Genomic DNA, 25723 nt, shown 5'->3' with positions numbered 1-25723 from the left:
CATATTGATTTTAGAATCCCCCATTTAAGTAGGTACTAATTGATACATTATATATAATAGATATATTATTATTAACCCCTGATAAAATACACTGTTTAAGATTCAATGACTGGTTCAAAATCTGTTTTGTTTGGGATCCTTTACAAAAAGGGGGCGACTAAAGTTGTCAGCAGTTCCACAAAAGAGAAAGAGAAAGAGATTTTGTTTCTAAACTTCCCAGATGCTTTCATTTCAATAACTGTTCAAGGTTCAAAGGAGTAAGATTATCAAATGTTTCCCAAAAAAGATGACAAGTTTCTGTGGCAGAACTTTTTTTTACCCCATTAATCATCTTACAACTCCTCAGATTTATCTTGTGATCCTTTGGAGGGGGCCCAGCCCCGAGGCTGAGAATCACTGGACTAAACCACTATTAAATTTTAATACATTAATTTTAAGCCACAATAGCAGCATGAATCTGGTTAGTTGGATGGCTTGCCATGAATTTATGTACAGATATTCATGGTCCCCAGATGAATCCCCTGATTGTTAATCTTGCACAGCCAGCAGGTGAAAGTTTTCACTTATCCAGTCAAGTATCTCATCATCTACTTGGTGGAGAGGAACAACATTATGTACAGACATTTGTGGCTCCCATAGGATGTGTTCTAGTGACTTTGGTGATCCTCTGACTTTTCCTCCAGCACCACAATGAGGCTGACATTTGTGATTTTTTTTAGTGAAATGTCTCAACAACTGTTGGACGGATTACCATGAAATTTGTGACCCCTTAAATTCATGTCTAACACCATCATGAAGTCAGCATTTTAATGTGTACAGTACTTTGGTTTATATCCAAATACCTGTAAAACTAATGACATTCTCTCAGCCATACTCTCTGTTTCATGCTAATTAGAAAATGTTAGCATGATTATTGATGTTATAGCTGCAAGCATGCTTACACTGTCATTGTTAGCTTGTTAGCATGTTGATGTTAGCATCTAATACAAAGCACTGCAGTGCCTAAGTAGAGAGCTGCTAGCATGGCTGTAGACTGAGTCTTGTCTTGTCTTTGAATGTAATTATTGACCTGATTTATCTGTGAAGTATTTCACTAACACTCAGTGTTGTCCAATTACATAATGCATTTTTTAACTAGCTGCTTTAAAAATTGGTTTACTGATGGATTAATTTATTCACTTCTTTTTATTATTCTTTATTTACACCTTTATTCATGTATTTTATTATTTCTCTTTTTAAAATAGTTTCACAATCACTGTACATCCATTCAAATTTACATGTCCATCTTGCTAACGTGAAGCAGGTGTGCCAAATGTTGAGCACTTTAACATCACTATCACCACTGCAGGGAAATGAGCTGCTCTTGAGGCTTCCCTCTGATCTGCAGGATCAGTGCCATCATGTCTATTGCTCACAGCGGAGCAGAAGTCAGCAATCAATTTAACTCAGAAATGTCACGGATTTTGCATTTTGTCTGCAGCTGCCAACAGGTCACATAGTCCAAAACGTGCTAGTAAAAATGTGCAGATGAAGGCTGAAGCTCAGCTTATACAGTAGCACTATAACAGTCTTGGCACACCGGTTTTATATTAATGAGGGGACAATTCGAGGAACTGTGGCCAAATTCACAACCAAGAAATGCATGAGGATGGCGGCTGCCATTTGGGAGGTTTCCAACCACATCAAAGCATCAATTTGGCGAGATGGGATTGTTTGCCTCTGAAGCCTTGTCCTCATTTCTATTGCTATGCTTTTAAGATCCCACCATCAGCAGCTGCAGCACTCGCTAGAGCTGAACTTCATGGAAAAAATAAATAACAATAACCAGAGGACCCTCTCTTGATATTAGTATATACACATCACATATGTGTTATGGTATGGAAAACCATTACCCCAGTAATGTTCATTAAACAGGCCTGGGGGAGAATCACGAGTATTCCAGAAATGTAATAAAAAAATTATTAACTCTGATGATTAATCATTCTAGTGTTAGGATAATGATAAAAGACAATAAACAACAAATATTAATATACTGTATTGCACTATACACTGGGCCACAATATGAAGCCCAAAAGGGTCAAATTTCAAAGGTGTAAAAAGTGGAAACCAACACTTTCTCTGTCTTTGACAATGTTTAAATACTTTCTGTGATGCTACAGAGTCTACAGAGGTGTGTGAGCTTAAAAAAAACATTACAGAGTGTGAAACACTTCATGGCTTACTTACATTACATTACTGAACACCAAATTGTTATTTCAGAAAATCTCTCTATTGTCCACAAGCACTATCACCCAAAGTTTTGTAATTAAAACACTCTAAAACATCAAATAAAACTCATTATAGCATTTTGATATTTTGAGTGAAATTAATACCTAAAACACTATTATACAATGCATTTTAAGTTGCGATATAACCTATTTTCTATGCTGATGTTTTTGTCCTCTGGCACACTAACGTTGGTGAGGATGCTACTGAGTGGCAGACAAACTTCACATACAAATCTCACAAACACATGCACACACACTTGCATGCACACACATTTAGTGAGATGGTACAAAAACAAAGACTGGCATACATCTCCAGGCTATGTCCCCTCTGGATTTGCTTCAAATTCGTAATGGGACATTTAGAGCAGAAGAAAAGCGGCCTGGGGAGCGCATACAGTGAGTAGAGTACCTAAGGAAAGAACAGACATGGCCTGGAAAATTTTCACTTATGCATGGGCTCCACTACGCTCTATTCAACTTGTCTAGACACTGTTGGGTGCTTAATACACAGTGCTACAGAGGCAGAGGAAGAGTTTGGATCCCACAGCGAGGCACCTGTAAATAGAGATGCTACAGATAAGGAGTGTGTGTCTACCAGAGAGAGAAGCCCATCTACTCTCAACATGTAAGCCATATTTCTTTGCTGTATTCACGGCAATGATAGATTCACGATAGTTTTAAATCAGGCCAAATCTTAACACTCCACAAATCTCCAACCACTTAAGTTCGCTCACACAGCGACCAAGCTAACAATAGTGGAATGTGACCTTGGACCGCCTTGATATAAACTCCAATCATCTCCTGCACACTGTAATATCCACAAACACCAATAGCAGGCACCACATCAGGCCTGCCACAACCCTTCAGACAGAGAAAAACCACTCACTCTGGCTATCACCATAATCCTTGGCTACTCAGCTTCATTCTCTCAAATCAAAAAGACTTACATAACACCGTGTCTTCACCAAAGTCTTTTTCTCCCACAAAAGGCACAGGATTTATATTCAAATATTCAGGCAGATGTAGCCACAGATACACACATGACAGAGTAGCTTATTAGAGCAGTTGGATATACTGTACCTGACCATTCTGGCAGTGTCACATTCAGACCTGGAAGACAGAAAAACACTGGTTCAATGATTTTGTTGTGCATTTGGAAACAAGGGTGCTGCAGTATGTCAGTAATGCAGCTAAATACATGCACAGTATCATAAAACGCCTCACCGACCACCATCACTTGAATCAGCAACTGCACTACAGCAGCCAACTTTAGCTGTTTGGCACTGAGGGGTGCTACACTCTAAAACAGATCAATCTTCACACTTTAAAGTCGAGCTACAACTTACTGTGGATGTGGCATATACAAAATTGTACATTCACACTCCACTGGGTGTGTCAAAAATGTCTTCTCTGCCAAGTGTCTATTATAAATACAGCATTTGTTCTTGCTGATACAAAAAGCCTTTTTTTGGGTTTGGTGTTGATTAAACTCTGTGGTCTTTTGAAGTTTCTATCATTTTTCCCTCTTATGTGAGAAACCATAGTGGACAAAACATGAAAAACATCTCTCAAATGTTACTATTGAATGGGCCTTTTTCACAGAAGAGATCTCTCAGTAGGAAAAGCAAAGGTGAAATAAAATTACTAATAGCTGAATTCCATTTAGCTGCTTCAGTTTTAGGGTCCTGGTATTGAGGTTTGAAGTGGGAGGAGGTATTTTGGGTGCCCTTAGTTCCTAAAGTCCCATTCATTTTCACCATTAGCAATTTTAATGATGTAATTTATAGTTGGAGCACTTCAAAGGCTTGATGGACATGTAATTCTCCCGGGTGAATCAACAGTACAAAACATGAACAACTGTGTTAGAAAATACCTGGTTCTTTGATAAAAAGTCGAATGTATGAGTCTGTGTACGTGAAAACATTAATGGGTAAAACTCTACTGCAACTCCTGAGGTGCATTTTTGGTATGAAACATTCAATCACCAACTAAGCTAAATATTACACTATTTTTTAATTCATTTTCAGATTCAGGGTCAATTGTGGATGTGTGCATCGACTGACTAGCTTCTTCTCCATAGCAACAGTGGTCAAGGCTCATAAGTATTGATAGAGTTGTCAAACTGATGGACAAAACATCCTTTCTCAGAGAAGTAGCTGAAATCATTAAAACTAATGGTCATAACATAAACCTATAGGTTTGTTACATTGCCTTTGATGACACCTGAGTCTAGTGTTTATATGTTAGGTAATATTGAGGATATCATTAAAAGAAAATTTGAAACAGGAAATCAGAATAGGGAAAAACCTTCTTCAGCTCCTCCTAACTTTATTGTGCCTGCTGGCTCACTGTCCCACTGTCTCACTGGGACACTTGGATATTAACAGAGCCATTGCTAGTGTTATTAGTAACATCTGTGCTTTTCCTACTAAGTCAAAATGTCTGCTGTGAAAAAGCCGTATTACATTGCGTAAGTGTAATAAAGTATTGATTTAATAGTGCTGAAATATTTCAAGCGTAAAGCTCACTTAACATGGATATATAAAGATATTTTGGGGACAAACTTTACAATAAACATCTTTAAACTGAAGAGATCAGGTATCCAGGAAACATCAAACCATCAGCCTAATGTATCTTTGGCCCCATATGTGTGACCATGTATTTCCTGTTATACACGGCACTCTCTATTTCTGTCATGAAATTTCATGGGCACTTTTTGAAACAGACACCAGTAAATGGCATCCCAATGGAAAGCAAAGTAGTCCTCACACCACAGAAATAAAATGTAGCCTGTTCTGTGAACCGCAGCGCTAAGGGGCAATAAAGCAACTGCATGGCTGCATCTGGGCAAATTTATGAGTCCCCTTGTTGCCTCTTTTCACTTTCCACATGGAGAAAACAATGATGTAATCACAGTGAAAAGACAGTACAGTGACTGACCATACCATTAGGTACTATAGCTGCAAAGGTTCTACTTTGAAGGGGTGTACTGTTCAGCTTTTAGTTGAGTTGGCTTGAGGAAGTAATGATCCTCTTTATTGCATCATGCTGCAGCCAATTCTCTGTTGGCTGAGTGATCCCCCCCACCCCACCCTCATTCTTAGTTACATTACTTATCTGTCTTCTTTTCTGTTGGCTTTGTAAACTTCTTCTTACCCCAGATTTTTTTTTTACATTACCTAAAGATCTGCTTCAGCAAATATCAGCAAAGATATCCTTTAATTATTCCACAAAGCACAGAACAAAGGGTGGTGTTTTCATTAGAACAAGCCCCATTGTGACTGTGGAATTAGGTTGAGGTGAAAACTAGAGCTGGGTCAATATAATGCAGTGGTAGGATGAGATTCATTGACACACATGCTGCAGTCCAGATCCAATGCCAATTACTGAAGCTATCGATTGCTGTGTATACAATGCATCACTGAAAAAGATGACCATACCAAAACCATTTTTCACAAATCTTTTGCTGAATGTTATGTCCGTTTTTTAAGCTGATTCTCACCCAGCGATGCAGTTCTGACATCCTCAGAATAAAAACCACAGTAAGGCAGACGTGGTCAGAACCCTGGACAGCTCCTCTGTCCTGCAGAAATACCACTGCAAACTACTACTACTACTACCAATAATTATACTAATGATAATCTACGAATTATGAGTCAGGAAAAGATTCTTTTTAGTGCATTCTTCAGACTGTCACACTTGTGCAGAAGACAGATGGACAGACTGCTACATCTTACGCAGTGTGAGACACCATCAGTCATTTGTATTCAAGTGGAACTTCATCACTTTATGGCCTCCATTACTGAACCACTGGCTTGCTAAGGCTGTGGGTGACAACAGATACTTTTACTCTTATCTATCTCCTTTTCATGAAATCTGTAATACGTGCATTGCTACAATTTGCATGATTTGCTTTTTTGGGGGAAATGAAATCGATATACCTCCTTCTGAACCGTTATTAACATTTTACAAAGCAGTTGTACATATTTGATTTGAAGTAAATGGTAACACTTTTGGTAAAACTGACAAAGACAAAGTCAAACAGCTCTTTCAGAATGTATTATCGTATCAGACAGATAGCCTGTAGTATTAATTAAATCCACTTGCAGCCTAGACAAAGCTCATTTGTCAAGTCATAAAATGAATGAATTCCACATTTTACTGCCTTATCTAAGCAGAATCCATCATCCTTATGTTGATGGATACGTGCATGGAAGTTAGAATGCAAGTTGAACTATTTTTCTTCTGCACTGCGCAGAAACACTGGCGATTGAGGTTCATTCAGTTGCATTCCAAAAGCCTTTTAAATAATGCATGAAATGCAAAATCCCATTGGAGGTATCATTCCACAGGAAGACCTCCACAAGCTGTGCAATTGGTTTCTCCCACGGTGGCCCACAGAGAAGCCAAATCTCCGGTGGCAGAATCAAGACTTCAACCCAGCTACTTCCTTGAACAAAATCTGTCTCCACTGTCATGCTACTGTCTCCAACCTGTTCTGTACCTCAGTTTACATGTATGTATATGTGTGTACGTCCCATGTATGTGTGTTTGTCTGTACTCTTTTTTTTTTCCTGTGGCTCGGATACAGACTCTGTTGCAGTAAGGACAGCCTGTTTCCTGTTGTGCGGGAGGAAACGGACAGAGGGCACACCCCAGTGCAAAAAAAAATGCTGACTCAGAGTTTATCAATCTGCCTTTCTGCAAGAGTAAGTGCAACTGGACACGACTGCCATAATGCACAAGTCTGCTCATTTAATCATAGCTCCCTGCCTTGCTTCAAATGAACTAGAACACCATCTACTGTACAGCTGCAAAGATTCACACAACATCTCGCTGTTCATGCAGCCTATTTTTTTTCCGGTCTAATATTTTCTGTACTTTCAAATACAGTACCACGTATCATAACGGTTTGGACACTTTCCCCTAGAGCTGTTATACTTTCCTCGCTTCTTTCAGGAAAGACCTGCTTCAATGTAATTATAAACCCATTATTTGTTTTTCCCTGTAAAATATTGAGTAGGGTTAAGCCTTGAAGAAATGGCTTCTAGCACTTCATCACATTACCTCTCTTATTGTGGCAATAAGAAAAAAAAACAGAGTGCTGAGGCAATAAAGGAAATACACATGTGGCTATTTCCTTTCCTGAATTCAAATGAAAATCAGAGGTAATTACAGGTTGTCCAAGGTGTGTGACTGATGACACACTTTCCAAGTAAGAAGATTTTCATAGTGTGTTTGCACATGAGATTACAGTATATTGCTCGCATGCACAACTTTGTCATGTTACATGTTGCTCTTATTATAATTTAAACTTCCTTGCTCCTAAGATTTTTTTTTACCATCTTTCAACTAGAAAATCAGGACATGCAGCCCTAACTTCATCTTTAACTACACTTGAGGAAGCAAACAGTGGGAATTCCAATATGAACTTTACTGAGTCCTTAACTGAACTGCTTAGCCCGGAGTTATTTCCAAAGTTACCTCAAACAGTTATTGGCTTTACTGAATACACTTCGTCATTCGGCGGGAACCGTGACAGCCATGAAACACTTCAAGCTTTAGCAAACAAACTCCTTCAAGGTGTGATGAAAAAAAAATAAATCACATCCGAAAACAATATTGAATTTACAAAACGTTCTTTCAAAAGCAGAAAAGCACTTCTTGCAATTTTGTGGCTTTTGCCTCCATTCACAACGTCATCAAATGATCAATGACTTGAACCAGTGGTTGGCTATAACAGCTCACTCACTCTGACAGGTTCCTCTGAGGAACACTGTGAAGCTCTACGTTTTCGTAGAGTATTTCATATTTATTGTCGGTATTATATAAGATCAATTTTTTCTCTAAAAGAACACTGCAGTCAGGATAAAGTATGCTGCATTTCAACGTTTGAAGCTGATTTAGCTCTTGCTTTTCTGATGAGGCGCATGCATGTGTGCCTTTACTTTATGTCTGTTTCCCTTGGTTGAATGTTCCTTCTCAGTCCAGTGCATAAATGAAGGACATTCATCATGAGTTAGGCTCCTTTGTGCGCTACATACTTCTGGCATCCATATTACAGAGACCTAAATGATCTGTATTAATCAGCAACTAATTACAGGCAGAAATGTGTCTGGCTAAGCAGATCTAATGAGTCAGTCCAGTCCTCTGTACTGGTTTGCTTCTCATGGTGCTGTCAAATTATGTATCTCTAAGGAGTTACTGGTGCGTGGCTGTCTGCCCCTCCATAAGGGGAGGGTGGCAGACACACACTTGCACACTAAAAACTGCTCAAAACAGTCCACTTGCCTCAGTCATCCTCTTTGATTATTCATCATCTACTCCTCTGACATCGCCCAAAAGTCAATACATTATTTTGACAAATGCCAAGGGGCATGAAATGCACCAGCAGAGGAACTGGACCTTTAAGAAATGATATACTGTCACATGAGCAGAGCCTTTATTGATGAGCCTTTAGAGGAAATTTCATCTGTCTTAGCCGCTTTCAGCTTAGGCATGCAAGTAGGCCTGTCATGATAACTACTTTTGTTGGACGATATATTGCCCCAGAAATAATTGCGATAAATTATTATTGTCATTTTAACATGGTAACACTGATTCAAATACCATACTTACCTATTTAAGAGGTGCCAGGACCCCTAGTTTCACCTTATTCACTTACACCATACCTGCAGCCTACATATATATCCCACACACCCCCAGCATATGTTCATTAGTGGGAGTGAAGAGTTTTGGGGTTTCTAGAAATGTCAGGAGCCATTTTTATTTGTCGAGGTGCGTGTGATGCTCACACAGGAAGGGATTTTATGAGGTAAATGGTTAATATAGCCTACATTTCTGTTTGTCTTAAAAAAGAAAACAAATACGACCACCACATTAGTATTGTTCAGGTTGTACATTTTATGTCCTGTTATGCTCTGTTATGTCAGTAGGTGATAGTATTAGCTGTGATTCCTCTGTTGACTGCAGTTTGAGGGTTCAGGTGCCGTTCCAACTCATAAACTACTGTTGAAAAAGGACGACACGAGGCATTCACTCACTATCATTGACAACTTTTTCCAGGTTCTTGGAGATGTGGTCTCTTAAAATCACCATGAAACAACTTAGTAATGTTCCCTCAGAGTGTTCTGTTGTCATAGCTTGCTAAATGATATTCAAAACAAGCGGTAAATCACTTGTTTCCTGTACCCTAAGATGCCGTCTATGTACTGGGTTTTTCCTTTCCAGTGATTAGAGAAAAGTGGATTTATCAAAATGCTGAAACGTTCCAGAAACAACCTGCTGAAACAGGTAGACAGATTATTTGCCTCAAGTAGATAGACAATAAGCTGTGCTGTTTAGTCTGGTGACATTCCTCTGTAAACAAACACGCATGTAAACACAATGTGCAATATCCAGGTCAGCAAAAATGATCAAGGTTATGTCCATATATCGTATAAAAGTCAATACCGTAATTATCGTGACAGTCCTCTATATGCAAGGTGAATTCTAAAATCTGAAGTTGCAACCTGGACTGAAATCTGCAAACATTATTTTGTTATCTTGGATGGGAATACATGAAACTCCTACTGGGTCTCAGTATTTCAAATGTAAATACGATCTCAATCTTTTTGGGATCTGGCTTTTATATCTCAGATCCTTAACTTATTTGTTTGTGCTGAAAAGTCAGACTGGACCTTTTTTCCAGCTTTGACTCCAGCAAGCACCTGACCTAACATAGAGAGCTGGATTCAAGGTAATCTCACTTTCACTCTGGCTGCATTCCTGAACATATTGCTTGGATTCAGATCAGCTCTCAGGATCTCTTGTAAAGTCCATGGTTACACAGAACACATACAGCAGTGCACACCAGCAGCCAGAGTGGAAAAACAGATTATAGCTCAACACCTATGAGTGGAAGAAAGCAATGCGAGCTGTTGAACCAGCAAGACATTCTCGGCCTATTGAAGGTAGACATGCAAGCTATGTTAGAAACCGCACAAACCAGACACAAGAATCAGAATTAGAGCTACAGAGGTGATGTTGTGCGCCGCTATTGTTTATATGACTCCAAACTACTTCCCACAGTTAGTCAGCATCTCAGAAATTTCAGCCCAAATATTGGTTGTCAAAGGCCCATGATGCCTAAGAAGATGTGTGAGCAGTAGCTCCTCATCTGTGTTTGGCTGTTGACTCAGCCTCCACCTCGTCAGCGGTACACACACACACACAAACACACACACAAAAACACACACACACACACTGCACTCCCACTTGGCAGAAAACTAGTGGCAGCCTTTCAAACTGCTCTCCACAGGTACTATGCTACAAATTGTCTTCGATTTCGCTGCTGCATCAGCTGGTTTTGACAGCTGCGAGGCAGATAATTGGTTCAGCTGTGAAGAAATAAAGAATGAACGGGCGACTGTACTTTGGCCTCGTGGCCCCTCCAAGTGCTCGGCTTTAGTGTTGATCACAGATTGTAATGATAAAAGAGATTCTAAGAAGCTAGCTTGAAGTAAAAGGGGGGCAAACGTAAACACAATTTACCCCCTGCACAAGTGTGTATCACCTTTACAGAATACAGTGTAATACTCACAAACTGACAGAACAGAAAAACTGAGAATGTTTTAGACAGTGTTATATTTGCCTTTGTGAGGAAGTTACCTTTGCTGTTTTATGTGTCCATGCCCCACTTATGGTTTGCTTTTTCCAAGAACAAACCATCTACTGTATGTAAACTAGGGCTGGGCAATATATCTATATTAGATCGATATCATGATATGAGAGTAGATATTGTCTTACATTTTGGATATCCTGATATGGCGTAAGTGTTGTCTTTTCCTGCTCTTAAAGGCTGCATTACAGTAAAGTGATATCATTTTCTGAACTTCCAAGACTGTTCTAGCTGTTCTATGATTTGCACTTAGTCATTATATCCACATTACTCATGATTATTTATCAAAAATCTCATTGTGTAAATATTTTGTGAAAGCACCAATAGTCATCCCTACAATATTGTTGCAATATCAATATCGAGGTATTTGGTCAAAATATATAACACTTAGCCCAAATGTAAACAACGAAGAATTGATAACATTGATTGACAGCATAACAGCAATATCACAAGGAACACATCTTCTACATTACAATCAAATTAAAGGAACAGTTCTGACATTTTGGGAATCATAGTTAGATGAGAAGATTAATACCACTCTCGTGTCTGTACAGTAAATATGAAGCTACAGCTAGCCACTGGTTAGCTTAGCTTAGTAACTGGAAACAGGAGGAAAACATCTAGCTCTGTCCAAAGCAAGAGGCAGCTGCCACTTCTTGAGGCTAAAGTCAACACAGAAGTACCTGAAAGTGCAATGTCACTGACGTTGCTGAATATAGCTCCTATATTTATTGTACAGATATGAGAGTGCAAGGAAGTGAATAGACATGTTTCCCCAAATGTCGAACTATCCACATTGATAAGAATCGAACCTTGATCCAACATCAGTGTACACCCCAACGTTAGCATCATTAAGGGGGCTTGCATTGGGGATTTGCATTTAAAGTCTAATGTTATTGCAAATCAGTTCAGCTATATTAGTTGACACTTAAATGAAAACCATAGAATCAACTGAACTGCAATGCAATGGCTTAACACTGATCACAGACTGCGGCTTTAGTTAAAGCCATACATGTCCATCAACACACCTCAGTTACAGGAGGATGTTGTTCATCCCTGAAGCCAGACCTGTCAACTCTTCTTTTTTCCCCAGGTTTCTGAAAAATGATGTTACTCAGAGGGGTGCTCACAGAGATCTATCCACCAGACCATTTTACTTTCAGTGATCATCATCACCTTCCTTTTTTTGAACTCGTTAACCCAATCCTTTTTGTTCTGACATTACAGCAGGGCAGGCAGTAAAGGCCTCTGGTGATTAGATCTCTGAAGCCAAGAGAGGAAACCTTTTTCATCACGTAGAAATTATGGTCAGGTGGGGTCCCAGAAAATCTCCCCTATTTTCAAAGTCCAATGGGCTCTGCACAAGGCTCTGCTTTTGAAAAATTTCCTATCAAGCCACATTATCCTCCAAGTATTATCAAATGTCACAGGAATTAATAGCAGAACTTTTTCTTAATCTCTTGCTTTTTAAAAGACACTAACAATGAGCCAGCTGTCCGTACTCGAGTTTGGTGATTTAAATGTGATTAAGTTGCCTGTGTTGCACAAATCCCCCCACCCCCCACCCTTGGTGTGGCCTTTACCAGTAACACCTTTTGATAGAGGTAACGCTGGTCATTAAAACTATCATTATCCTTTTTGAAGGGACAACCAACTACATCAAAGGACACAAACCAACCTTAACTCTGTATTAATAGTCCTGATTGGAGGAACCAGAGGTCAGCAGAGCGAGGCTTTCTTCCAGCAAGATTGTGACCACATTGTGATGTGAAAAGGGACAGTTCATTACAGCTGGAGGCAGCCTGCAGCTGATTTTGAGTGCAAGTTGCAAATGCTCTTTGGCCATTGCTTGAGATTTATAGGTGGATCTGAATGCAAATCATCCCTACATAGACATTAATCTAGCAGGGGTATTTCATTAGAGGGGGGTTTGCTGGAAAGAGGGAGTTCTTGTGCTCGTAAATTTGGTTTGGCACACTGATTGTTCAGCAGATCGCCGAGTAAATGAGTGGATGCCGCCAGCCACAAGAAACAGCTTTCTCCATCATACTATCATTTCCTGCCGAGGGGTCCCAAAACACATGCTAAAGCTGTTACGCTGGCTTGGGGTGAACTATTTATGAACTTGCCAATCTCGAATCCACAGTCTCCATCCAATGGACTTAGTAGGGGCAGCTGAGGTTTTCTTAGGCAGCAAATTACAGTACAGAAGCCAACTTACAGTCACTGCAACCAATACAGAAGGCAATATAAAACCACAGCAACTGTACAGAGATAATTCAGTATAGAATAAAATCGACAATGTAAAAGGACCTTTATTAAATACTTCAATATATATCGATTAACTCTTCTGACTATTAACTCCTCTGGCTTGATTCCAGACTCATCTGGGATGTACTGTGTTCAGACAAGATTGATGTTGTAATGTTTTATGAAATATACTAAAATACCTGAGCATAATACAGCACGTATCTATCCACAAAGATAAACTATTTCAATGAAATGATTACCATGGGTTTTTTTTATTTATGTTTAATAATTTCTTTGAATAAATTAATTCATTGTTCATAATCTACTTCATCATTATTCATTTCTTCATTCAACCAATAAGGCTGAACAGCTGATTTGTACACTACTCAAGTTTCTGAGTATTTATAAACTATAAAGCTTAAATATTCCCTTCAGATATGTTTATGTCATATAAAAATACTCCACATATGTTTGGAAATAAATGTTTGTGATAATAATTTGTGCCTAAAGACAAAAAAAAAAATTACAAAATAAATTAGAAAAAAAATGACATGTACTCCTCCCCCACTGACAAAACACAAAGTCCATTTTCACTGTATGCAAACTGGAGGTTTCAAGTTTCCATGTCATACTTATGCAAATTGCATATTGGACTATTATTGTCTAACTAGGTGTGATGTCACACAATTATGCTTGTAAGTAGGGCTGCGACTAATGATTATATTCATTATCAATTAAACTGTTGATTATTTTCTAAATTAACTGTCAGAAAATGGTGAATCACTGCCCAAGTGATCACCAAAGCCCAAGATGCCAAAGCCCAAATCTTTTGTTTTGTCTCAAATAACAGTCCACAAACCAAAGATGTTCAGTTTAGTATCAAAGAAACCAGAAAATATAAACATTTAATGAGCTTGAACCAGAGAATTTTGGCCTCTTTTTACTTTAAAAATGACTCAAAAGGATTAATCAGAAAAACTAGTTGCCAATAATTTTCTGTCAATAAAGTCAGTGTTTAACTCAGGCAAACAAACTTTCCCCCTTTAGCAGATGATTGTGAAAACAGCCTTCTAGTGCCAAACTCTGCACATCATCATTTTGCACAGTGAAGGTCAAACATCCAAGTGAAGTAACAATATGCCAAACTTATTTTTGAGAACAGGGGGACTCAAAAAATTAAATCCAACATTACATTCATACCAACCAACATTCATATTTTTGTCAAGTTTTGAAAACTAAGCCCCGAAAACAGCTAAAAACAGGCATAAATAACAATAAATTGCAATATCAGATCACTGTCTAGAATACAACTAAAAACAATTTTCCATTAATAAGAAAGCTGTTTGCATAATCCTGCTGCTGCTTTACCTTGTCAAACACATTCAACTGCACGTCTTGAGTGTCAAAGCCATTACTGAACAGTTCAGTAGCAGCTAAATATGTGCAATAAATGTAAAACACTCTACAAAATATATAGATATTGCCTTCTGAAAATCTTATTGTAACCAAGCCTTGTTTTGGCACAAATCCGGGCCCACGTCTGGCGCAGAATCAACAACTCAAGAGCTTTGCTGCTCATTCATCAAAATTGAAACATTTGTATTAGCTCCATTAGAGCATTAACAGGGAGAGAGTTGGAGTTAGTGATGATTTGTCATGTTATTCATTAATATTTGATCAGTCAAGATTACTTATGCTCCTTTACTCACTGGGTTTCATACTGAATTCAAACAACTGCCTGAAAATAAATAAATAAATAAATAAACCTCCACCACCACTGCCACGCAGTACTTATTTAAGACATAACACTGCTCTGAATATGCAATACAGAAATGAATATCCTGTCTTACATGATGCAAAATGTAGTGAATTACCAAACCAAGAGTTTTCAGTCTGGAAATTTAACTTTAAATACACTTTTAATGTTTAACTGAAAGCTTAAAACAAGGCAGAAAATGACAAATCAGCTCTTTGCCATCTGCGGATGAAGACATTATCTGTCCAACGATCATGTCAGCGTCCCAAATGTTGTTCGCAGTCAGTTGGCTATCCGGGCCTGGAACAAAGTTTGAATGCTAAATGTGGGCTGGCAGATGCATCCAGCAGCACCCAGATAAGAAATGAAAGTACTTTCAGACACTATGCCGCTCTAAACCCCAGAGGAAAGGATCAGATCACGGTGGATCTACTCTGATTAAACCACCATCCTCCACTGCATCATGCAAGAAAAACATTTAACACGACCACCGTTCTAGTTTTATTCTGAGACTCATTTGTGACGTTTTTTTTCATGGCTACACAGACCAGACACTTTTGGGTCAAAGTCTGTTCAAACGATTAAGTCATTTATCACCAATGTGTGCTGCAAAAATGTGCAACCCTATCTTGTATTACCTGTCATTTAATTCCAAAGTGAGCACAAGGGATACAAGTAACTGTAGAAGGCTGTTAAAAACAACCATTAGGAGAGAAAACTGCATAGGGTCAGCATAAATACTGTCGGACTAAAGGGCTGACAAGGCAGGCAACTTAGGAGCCATGAACAGAAGAAACCTGATATGTGTGTGATTGCTAATTCTCGCCTGCGTACTACATCAACCTGTTAACTTGAAGTCAGGAAACTGTGAAACAGGAGTGGATTTTTTAGCTTTACATTTACAGAAACTGGTCCACTAACTCACTGCAACCACCTTCCCCTCTGCGGATTCTGCTTAACCAGCTCCTGGGGGTTACAATCACCTAGGTGGGTCAAGTTTATGGATCCACATCAGGGTCAGTGCACACCAAGAGGACTTTCAGTACCTGTGCAGCAGTCGTACACCCTGAGAACCTGACCGACAACGTTAGCCAGGAGCCTGTCCTGCAGAGTTCACAGAGAAATCTGTTGACTTGGCACCACAGGTTCCACTATCAGTGGTGCATCACATTTCTTGCTCTGTGCACTTTGCTTCTAAAAGAGGGTAGAGGGAAAAATAGTGCAAACAACACACAGGGAAAAGCCTTCCATTTGCAGACAACCCAAGTTAGCAGCAAACAATCTAATGTATCATTCAGCAGGCGAAATTCTTCATCTGTCACTTATTTTATATATTATTTTGGAACAGAAAAAGAAAAGACTGTTTTATACTGTGAGTTTTTTTTCATCCTTCCTTCCTTCCTTTCTTTCGATCATTATACTGATGACATCCAGTACCAACTGAGGACTGACAGCATACATGGTGTATTCAAAATAACAATCTAATACAAATAGACTATACGGCTCCTGCATGGACAAACTCAGGAACTGAAAAGAAAAGGGAAGCAAACTAAAAGATGTCTGTATTTGGTAAAATACAATGTGACTATAAATGCACTACATATTACATGACAACCTGCATACACTGGTATAAAGACAATGGATTTAAACTAAGGGGTAAAATACTACAAAAGCAGGAAAATAATTTAAGTAAGGTCACTTGGAATGAGAATATATATATATAATACACACACACACACACACACACATTGGGCTTACTGGGTCCTCTTCTCACAACCACCTCACCAAACTTGTTTTTTCTCCTTATAAAAAACACCCAGCATGAGCTCAGCAATTACCATTCTTGCCTCACAGCAAGATGGTCCTGGGTTCAAACCTGAGTGGGTCCTTTCAGCACGGAGCTACCATAACATTGCTAATTTCCCTTCTAGGATCAATAGAGCAAATCAGATCCATACACTTAGCATAGAGATATGGAAAGGCACTACGTGTCTCTTCAGTCTTGTTTGGATACCTACAGAGGTGGTGATGCAATCTTGAAAAAGGAGGAGGATTACAGGGAGGCTCTACCAAACAATTGCAAGCTCTGCCTTCCTGGAAGGCAGAGCTTGCTTCCTGGAATAGCTACGATAGTAGACGGGACACTCCTGAAAATGAAAACACAAAAACTCATGGTCTTAAGGTTAGAGCTGTTATGATTAGTCAATTAGTTTCCAGCTATTAAATTAATCACCAACTATTTTGATAATCAATTAATTGTTTTGAGTCATTTTTTAAGAGAAAAAAAGGCTAAAATTCTCTGGCTCCACCTTACTTAATGTGAATATTTTCTTCTATAATCTTCTTCTAATATCTTTGGGGTTGTGTACTGTTGGTCAGGGCAAAAGTAGACATTTGAGAATGCCATCTTGAGCTTTTTGACATTTTCTGCCATTTTATGGCCCAAACAACTAATTGATTGATTGTGAAAATAATCAACACATCAGTCGATAATGAAAATAGTCATTAGTTGCAGCTCTACTTTGGGGAATATGTAGACTTCTAAGGACACAAGTTTTTTGGGATACACTAAATATGAAGCTACAAGCAGACAGTTAGCTTAGCATAAAGACTTCTGTTACACATTGGTTTTGGTACATATTAAACAAACAAGATTAACATGTTAATAAAAGAGCTTCAGAGGTAGTATGCAGATTTTGTTACCTTTAGATGGAGCTCGGCTAGTTTTTCCCCCCTATTTCCAGTCTTTATGCTAAAGCTAACTGTCTCCCAGCTGCAGCTTCATATTTAGGGTACAGACATGAGAGTGGTATTGATCTTCTCTTCTAATTCTTGGCAAGAAAGTGAATAAGCGTATATACCTAAATGTCAAACTATCTGAGGTCTGACTTTACCCTTTCACAGGTAAAATAGGGCTCAGGATTATTTGCTAAACCTGTCTACTTGTGTTTTGTGGATAGCAGAATATCCCAAATCACGGTCTTCAGGACCCAGATTGCTTTCCCCCATCCCATCAGCCAGTTGATGACAGTTACTTTGAGTAACCGCATTCACCTTCTTCCTTACAGTAGTAGGTGTATGTCAGTTCCTGATTACATAGCTAGAATGACAACCACCATGGTTAGCGGGACAGGCTTGACAGCTCAAACAGAGCTGTGTCTACATTCTTGGCATACTGTTAAAAAAAAAAAAACCTCAAGATTGTCATGTCACTGGAAGCCGGATATCCTTGTCTCCATTAATGTGAATGATCTTAAACAGGATAGGGAGGCAAAGATGATGCCTGAAGTTTGTCTGTTTAAACAGCATTAGAATCTGCTGTTTGCAGATGATGTTGATATGACATGTGATCTCTAATTTGTATTGTGTGTTTTGCAGCAAGAGGTCAAGGTGAGCGTTAAAAATGTGAAGCCATGGTTGTCTAACAGACAACAAAAGACATCCTTTTTCAGGTAAGGACTGAGTGTCTTCTCACAAATATATATGAAGGGTATATTGAGGGGAAGAGGGAACATGCCACAAAGAAAAGGTCTCATCTATGTGTCAATATTTGTTCTGACCCTCAGTACAGTCACAAACTCTGGTAGCGGCCAAAAAAAAATGCAGGTACAAGCAGGAAAAAATGAGAAAAAGAAAAAAATTGAGAGGTGATTTTAGGTGACTGAGGTCATTAAAACTGGCAAAATCTTCACCATCATCTGCATTACGAATTTGCTTTTTGATTAATAATCCATCCATCCAATGGTTGTTGGGATATTTCAGTCTGGACCAAAGTGGTGGACTAACTGACATCCTTAGAGTCATGCCATGATGCCGCTAGCATGGCAAAAAATCATAAATGTCAATCGCAAGTCACCAGAGCCCAAGATTATGTCTTCAAATTGCTTTTAGCCTAAGACCTCCCTTTGGAAGTATGCAGAGAGAGGCAGATTAGGAGATGACTCCCAGCCTGGGAATTTCTAGGAATCCCACAGAAAAACCAAAAACGTGGGCTCCTCTGGTTGTCCGTTGCCATTGTGTCCCTGACCTTGATAAGTGGCAAAAAATGGATGGTTAGACAGTTTAATTCCCCAGTACACATTTTTTAAATCCCATTTTCTCTATGCTAAAATGACCTTTGCAGATCTTAGAATCCGTCTTTCTAAAGACCACTGCATTGTTTTAATTGTCCATTGATGTATCCTCCATAAACTACACTTTACATTATTAACAGCTGTCATATTTCATCAGGTCCACTGGGGCACTCACAGGCTCCTCAGTAACCTCTGTGCCAGTCTACCAGAGCTGGAGTGAAACAGTGTCCAGACACTGTGACGGTACAGAATGAGAGATGGTGACAGACTGATTTTCCAGAGAAGTCAGACAGAATACTCCACAGCGCCACAGTGAAATTTATGTAGGGTATGTGCAAAAGGTCAGTGTTAAAGTATGTCCCAATCTCATGAGTCTGGTTTTATAAGCCAGCAAAGACATACTGTCCGTGAGTCATCATTATTGATTTGCTGCCACTGATCTTCATGACACTAACACGCCCCCGGAGACAAAGGTCAACCACGACCACATGATCCAGCAGACTGTCAAAAGCGGAGTTAAATGTCTGCATGCTGAGGCATTTTGGAGACATAGCCAACAGAGTGTGAACTTCAACAAAGAGCGGGTGCAGGGAGGGTAATCCTGACAGCGTGTCTGACTATCAAGGTCTTTACCAGCACTCCTGATATAATGCTCCACTACAGTACGTCTGCACTACATGCTCTGCTCTGCCTGAAGCTTAAACCACTGCTTCCAGAAAGGGCCAGCCCTAAAACATAATTGCATAATGGATCTATCCCGAGTATGCTCCTTTTTCCCAGGGGTTACAGCTATTACATTCCATATATCATGGATTAATGTGCCTGTCCATGCACATGAAATCCACTTTCAAGACCACTGAGGGCTATATAGGATACATCCACAATTTAGACTTCAGTCTGCTGAAGTTACAGAACCTGACAAATATCAAACTACTACAAACAAAGATGACAAAGCAGAATCGTCAGATGCTCTATTTAACCTGTTTTTGTTTGTTTGGGGTTTTTTTTGTTAAACTGAGCACTTAAAGAGGTGTATTTTGCATGGACATTTTTATCAGTGTATCTTACACAGCATATCTCAATCTGAACTTGATTTGCTTTATTTTTTCACACTGACATGCACACACTGAAAAGAAAAATGAAGATGAAACACAAATGGACTGAAAATGAAGCAGTTGGACAAACTATTTGTCCCTCACATTATTATGGTGCTATGGACCAATTCTCTCCCTGCATATTTCCACACATATGGTCAAAAAATCTCCCCTTTCCATGAATGAGCGACCCATTTTCCATCAGCAAGCATCACTCAAAGGAAAATAAGCATCTGAATCAAAGTAGTCTGCGGATCACTGTGTGGCAGTGTTGGATATGACTATCTGGGCTCTGATTTAGCAATTATTACTTGAATCAAGTACAATTTTCAACTTTGATCAATACATATGAAGGAAATATGTTAATCAAACAACATCAGAGGATGTTATATCTTACTTTTCCTGTGTGCTATGCTCCTTTATGGCTCCCAGAGTGACCAGGCTGTTGCTGCCTGCCTGCAGCAGCCTGCAGGTTGCCAGGTGCCGCTGGTACTGCTCCTTCAGACAGGCGTTCTCCGTGCACAAGTCGGACACTTGCTGCTCCAGCTCCTCTATCCTTCCCCTCTGCCTCTCCAGCAACTCCTGCTGGGTCTCGATGATCTTGTTCAGCTCCTTCAAATATTCCGCAGCCCTGGTAGGGTTCTCGGTCGGGCTTTCCATGTCGTTCCGACTGCCTCTTTATTATCAGCCCTGTGGTTCCCTGTTGTAACGCAGGAGCCGGGGAGCTGCTCCTATATGGTCCAAGCTGGGTTTAAGTGCAACAATTCAGTAGGTTGCGCCTTTTACGCCTCGCCATTGTTTTAAATCGGAATGGGTGTTAATACTGAATCAGATATATTCCCGGCACACGCGTTTTTTTTTTTTCTCCCCCAAGTCCCACAGCAACAAAACTAGAAGCTTCTAATCAAAGCTGCAATGTCAGCAGGCATCAAAATACAAACAAGACAAATTTGACAGACTACATTGTGAGGATCGTGGTTGCTGTTCCCGCTGTTGGCAGCAACGTATGACATTTTCTGTGAGGTACCTTTCGCTCCATGCTGTTCCCGTGACTTTTCGTAAACAGACGCTGGCTGTCAAGTAGGCGGGGTTTTCAAGTTTTATGAATCTGCAGGTCGCATTGAGCGCAATATAATGGCCATGCAGCTGCATTTAAAGGGGGAGATGAATTCTGAGTTAAGCCAGTTCCCCCCACATTTATCCATTTCGATGTAGGTGTCAGAATATTTCATTTTCAATGCACATAAACTTGCATCCTCATTTGTCACACTATCGCAAACAGAACACTTTTGATAACAACTTTGTTTCACCGTATCTGTGTTTAATGCTGTGGCACAGATTGGTGCTGCGTCTTGCCTGCAGAGGTGTTCGGCCTGGGCTGTCTGTGTATTGCCATCTCAACAGCAGGCTGTGCCCCCCCCCCCCCCCCCCCCTCTCCTCTAGTGAAATGATCATTACAGATCACTGACAGCTTGTGCCAGTGTTTGAATCTAAAATAACCGTTCAGCACATCTGTATGTGTGGCGAGGGACTGCAGATTTGCACAGGCAGTGTCCCAGAGGGTCTATGAGAGCAAACTGCAGCACTGCTCTGTGATTATAAACAAGCTGATGAAGGGTGACCATTTCATTCCCACCTGCCATGCCCTGAGAATAAGGCTGCAATGTCTTGCCTTAAAACTTAGATGACTGAAGGATTTAAAAAAATGAACTAGAAAATGGAAAGTTTTAAAGCAAGTTAACCCATGTAGGAGAAAGACATACCTGTTTGCCATTTTAAAACATCCCTTGCATGATGTGGTATTGTATGACATCTGTATAGGAACTGAGAGGAGAAACAGTGTGATGGCAGTTTGCATTATTTTGCTCTCCTCCCTTGTGTCTTGTGATCTCTCCCCCATTGCTGGCTTTGTTATCCAAGCTACATACACACTCACACCTTAGAGTAGTTGTCAAAAACTCGCAACTGCTCAACCATTTTTAATCCACCTCTCTCGTAAGACTCCTTTTCCTTTTGATCAATTTTTCACAGCTCGGTTGAGAATCAGCATTCCTTGATGCAGTTGCAGTGCAAATAGAGAGGATGAACATTTTGTCCATGAAACTGAGGGCTTATACCTCCACAGAAAGCCACCTTAAAGTGAGGAAAGTCTGCAGTTGGATGACTTGAAATAACTTGTTTAAAGGTGGAGGCAGATACCAGAGCTGCAGCAAACCAGAGACAGTATAGGAAGCAGTTTCAGGACATGGAGTACAGATGGAGTGCATTAGGTTTTTCTCTGTGGCTCTCTAATCCACATGGCAGGAGGCCAAGGAAGGGTTGCAATTGCCTTGACATGCCACCCAGAAAGATATACAGCACAGTACAAAGCCATTATCAGCCAATAGACACAGGGTGGTGTTGCATGTCAACACTGCCAAATATGACAATTTCTTAGTTCTGCGGAATTTCTTTTCTAGTGGTACATACCACCCAGATGAATATCTCTGTTGTGTGCTTCTCACACCACAAAACTGTCCCATTGTACAAGCAGTGTTGGAGGGAAAAGAGGCCATCCTTCAACTGGAATGCCCACATTCAAATCCATGTGTCACAGCAACTTCTAGTGCGGTTAAAATGTCTTTCAGCAAGACTTGAATCCCCTCTAGCGCTGCTGTTACACCATATTTGGTGACCCATCAGATTCTGTGACCTTCCCTGATATTATTACCCTAAGGCCTAAACCTAACCAACACTGCAGGTCACAGAATCTGATAGGTCACCAAGTACGGTGTATCACTGCCACTAGTGTTCCTTAACTGACCTTGTGTTTGAAAGAAAAGACAAACAAAAGGGGATTTAAAAAAAAGGTATGCTGCAAAAATTCAGCTTAAAAATATGAGTGAAAGGACTGTCTTCAAGTCAACACATACAAATAGTTCCTCTAACACCACCAAACATTATCTTGGCTAAAAATTGTATGTTGTTGTAACCCCTCATCTTCATTTGGTAGATTTAGATCTGTTAATTTATTGAACTGCTTGGGGTAGCTGTTCGAAATCGCAAATCTAATCAGATTCAATTTGACATCTGATTAAAAAACTTAATTTAATGAGTTGATTGAATTCCCAGCAGTACACTCATTCAACTAATCATTTCAAGTCAAATCTCAGAAGAACTCTTGAATTTTTCCTCTTGAAATTAATAAAACTTATATATTTAAGTTAATGACAAAATATCGGTTGATTCCACTACATTCCTGTATGTTTTATAGGAGCTCTTGGGGAGTTTTGGAAGCACTGGAAATTGTGACTTGTGGATGAGGAATGCCAACGACCACAGGATATCAACCACTTCAAAACATACTGTTTGTCGTTATTATGCTCTTGGGCTCTCTTTTTTCTTCCTTTGGCCACATGCCGGTGCCAGGGCTGGTGCCAGCCAGAGAGATTTACTTTGTGAAATCACTCATATATTTGAACTGAGGCAAAGCCACTCGGAAGCGCTCTTCAGTTCAGCCCTGCAAAACATTCGCCAGCTGTGATGGAAGAAGAAGAGGCCCAATCATTTAACCAGTAGAGTGGAAAACTTTTTCTTTTTTTCTTTTTTTTTTTATGAGAATGCCAAGTAGTCTCTGCCCTATCCAACAACCACCCGTCTCAGATAGATGTGCATTTGTGTGATGGATCTGAACTGGCAAACAAGAGGGAATATTGTAAGCAAAAAAGTAATTTACTCAGTTTTCTGATATTCATATAATACATAATTAAAGTCATAAATATCAAATCCAAATAGCTTAGGGTAGAATATAAAGAGAGCAAGAGTATAAAGAGAGGTTTATTAGGTTTGCATTGATATTAGTGTCATTTTTGTTTTATTTGAATACAGCAAAGAGAACTTCAGCATCTCTCTCTTCATACTTTTCCTGAGGAAACAAACTTATATAATGAAGGAAAACCCCAGAGTCTACTGTATTTGAATCAATCATAGCTATAATACAATTACCAAAACATACAAATTACTAAAGCTTCCATCGGGGCTCAAAACACAAACATCTGACCTCCTTCACAAAGTGATCACTTCAATGGCAAACCTGGATGATCCAGTGGAAGCAGCCTTTCCATTCGTGTCAGGTCTCATTCAATGCCCTCCTCATTGATCCCCTCCACTGACAGCACAGTAAGCCATCTGGAACAGCGGCGGTTTCCCTTCACCCAGGAAGCGGCGCGATGGCTCGACAGTCTGACAGGTGGGGTTTATGCAACCCATGTGCCTTAATGGAAAGAATAAATTGAGTGTCATTTTAGCTTAACACGGATGACTGCCTTAATGAGCTATAGATATACTGTACGGTCACGTTTAAAACCCACATGCCACTATCATTTGATGGGAGTAATTTAAAAAACAGTCATTCCCACTTTTGAATTTCATCTCATTTTAACTGAAGCAGACAGTAAATCAAAACTAGTGTGCTGCTGATTCTGCTGCTGTCTCCTAAAAGCAGCTTCTGAAGTGGATAGCCAATCAGCCGGTGTGTTTGCTTACACATCACACCACTTAACATCTTTTTTCTCTGCCTACGCCAGCCAACATTTTAAGAATACCTTTTGAGCCCCTGTTGTGGCCCTACAAGAGCCACACAGCTGGTCTTCTTGAGTTCCTTCATTAACACCTCGCAGGCATGACTTGAAGCTCTGTCTGCTTTTCACCTCCACTGAGAAATAAGGAGCATGTGGGAATTAATGATAATTTTCACATGCAGCAGTGGGTTTTATTTGTCAACATCTTTTCCACAGACCCTAGAATTACTAAAAATGAAAACACGACATCCATATTTGTTAGTGGTAAAACATTCTGTAGAGCGCATTCTAGTCTGCTCACCGTACTTAAGATTGTGTAGCAGTTGCTGACATGCAGGCGGTTGCGGAGGGCATACAAATGAGCTAGGTGACTTGGACCCTCCACAACAGTCCAGAGCAGTGTCACAGACAGATGGGAGATATTTGATCAGTGGTCTCAGACCTTTACACATCCTCAGGGAGCGGGAGAGAAAGACACCCTCCCTTAATCCCCTCTGCCTGTGTGTACTGGCTCAGGGATAGATGGGAATTCAGACAGAACCACCTGTTCCTATGAATAGAAATTATATATTTACACACTGCTCTTCCCTTACATTATTATAGTTCTATTTTGCAGGCAGTAATCAACGTGTTTGCTAGGATAATCCTGCTCAATTTGTGTCTTATTAACTAAGAAGTTTACTTTTTGTACTTAAACACAGTAAAACAGAGAAAAGGTGAAAAATGTAGAACTAGTGCAGATAAAACGGTGAATTAAACTGTAAAAGCATTTGACCTTAAACATTAACAATACTGAATGGAATAACACAGATTAAATGTCAACTAAATGTAGCAAGCCGGGAAACAATATGTATGAAGGACTAGATAAATGAAGGCAGCACCGATGCAGAAAATTAATTCATAGGGATGTTAAGAGCAGAAAATTGCAGGTTGAGAGGGTGTGAGTGACAGATTCAGTGTTGCAACTGAGCATTTAGTTCAGTCTGGATTTACATCTGTACTTTTATTCAGAGAAGAAAAGATGCTCTATGACTTCATCTGTCAAGAACGTCTGTTAAACTGACA

At 39.7% G+C, this 25723-nt stretch overlaps 1 protein-coding gene across 3 annotated transcripts in view; it reads right to left on the bottom strand.

Moving 5' to 3' along the window:
* LOC137184728 (IQ motif and SEC7 domain-containing protein 1-like) overlaps nt 1-21151 on the bottom strand; it is a 93848-nt gene extending 72697 nt beyond the window's left edge. The window contains exons 1-2 of one of the 3 annotated variants that reach the window (XM_067592686.1): nt 20497-21151; nt 3348-3377 (exon numbers count right to left, since the gene is read on the bottom strand). In XM_067592686.1, the coding sequence (XP_067448787.1) occupies nt 3348-3377; nt 20497-20759 (293 nt within the window). In that variant the 5' untranslated portion in view covers nt 20760-21151. The remainder of the gene's footprint in view (nt 1-3347; nt 3378-20496) is intronic. The other 2 variants (XM_067592676.1, XM_067592677.1) reach the window with 2 other exon arrangements.
* Between the last annotated feature and the right edge of the window lie 4572 nt (nt 21152-25723).

The sequence above is a fragment of the Thunnus thynnus genome, chromosome 6 (genome assembly GCF_963924715.1).
Source record: "Thunnus thynnus chromosome 6, fThuThy2.1, whole genome shotgun sequence".
Classification (NCBI taxonomy): Eukaryota; Metazoa; Chordata; class Actinopteri; order Scombriformes; family Scombridae; genus Thunnus; species Thunnus thynnus.
This window is presented reverse-complemented; position numbering and strand designations above follow the sequence as displayed.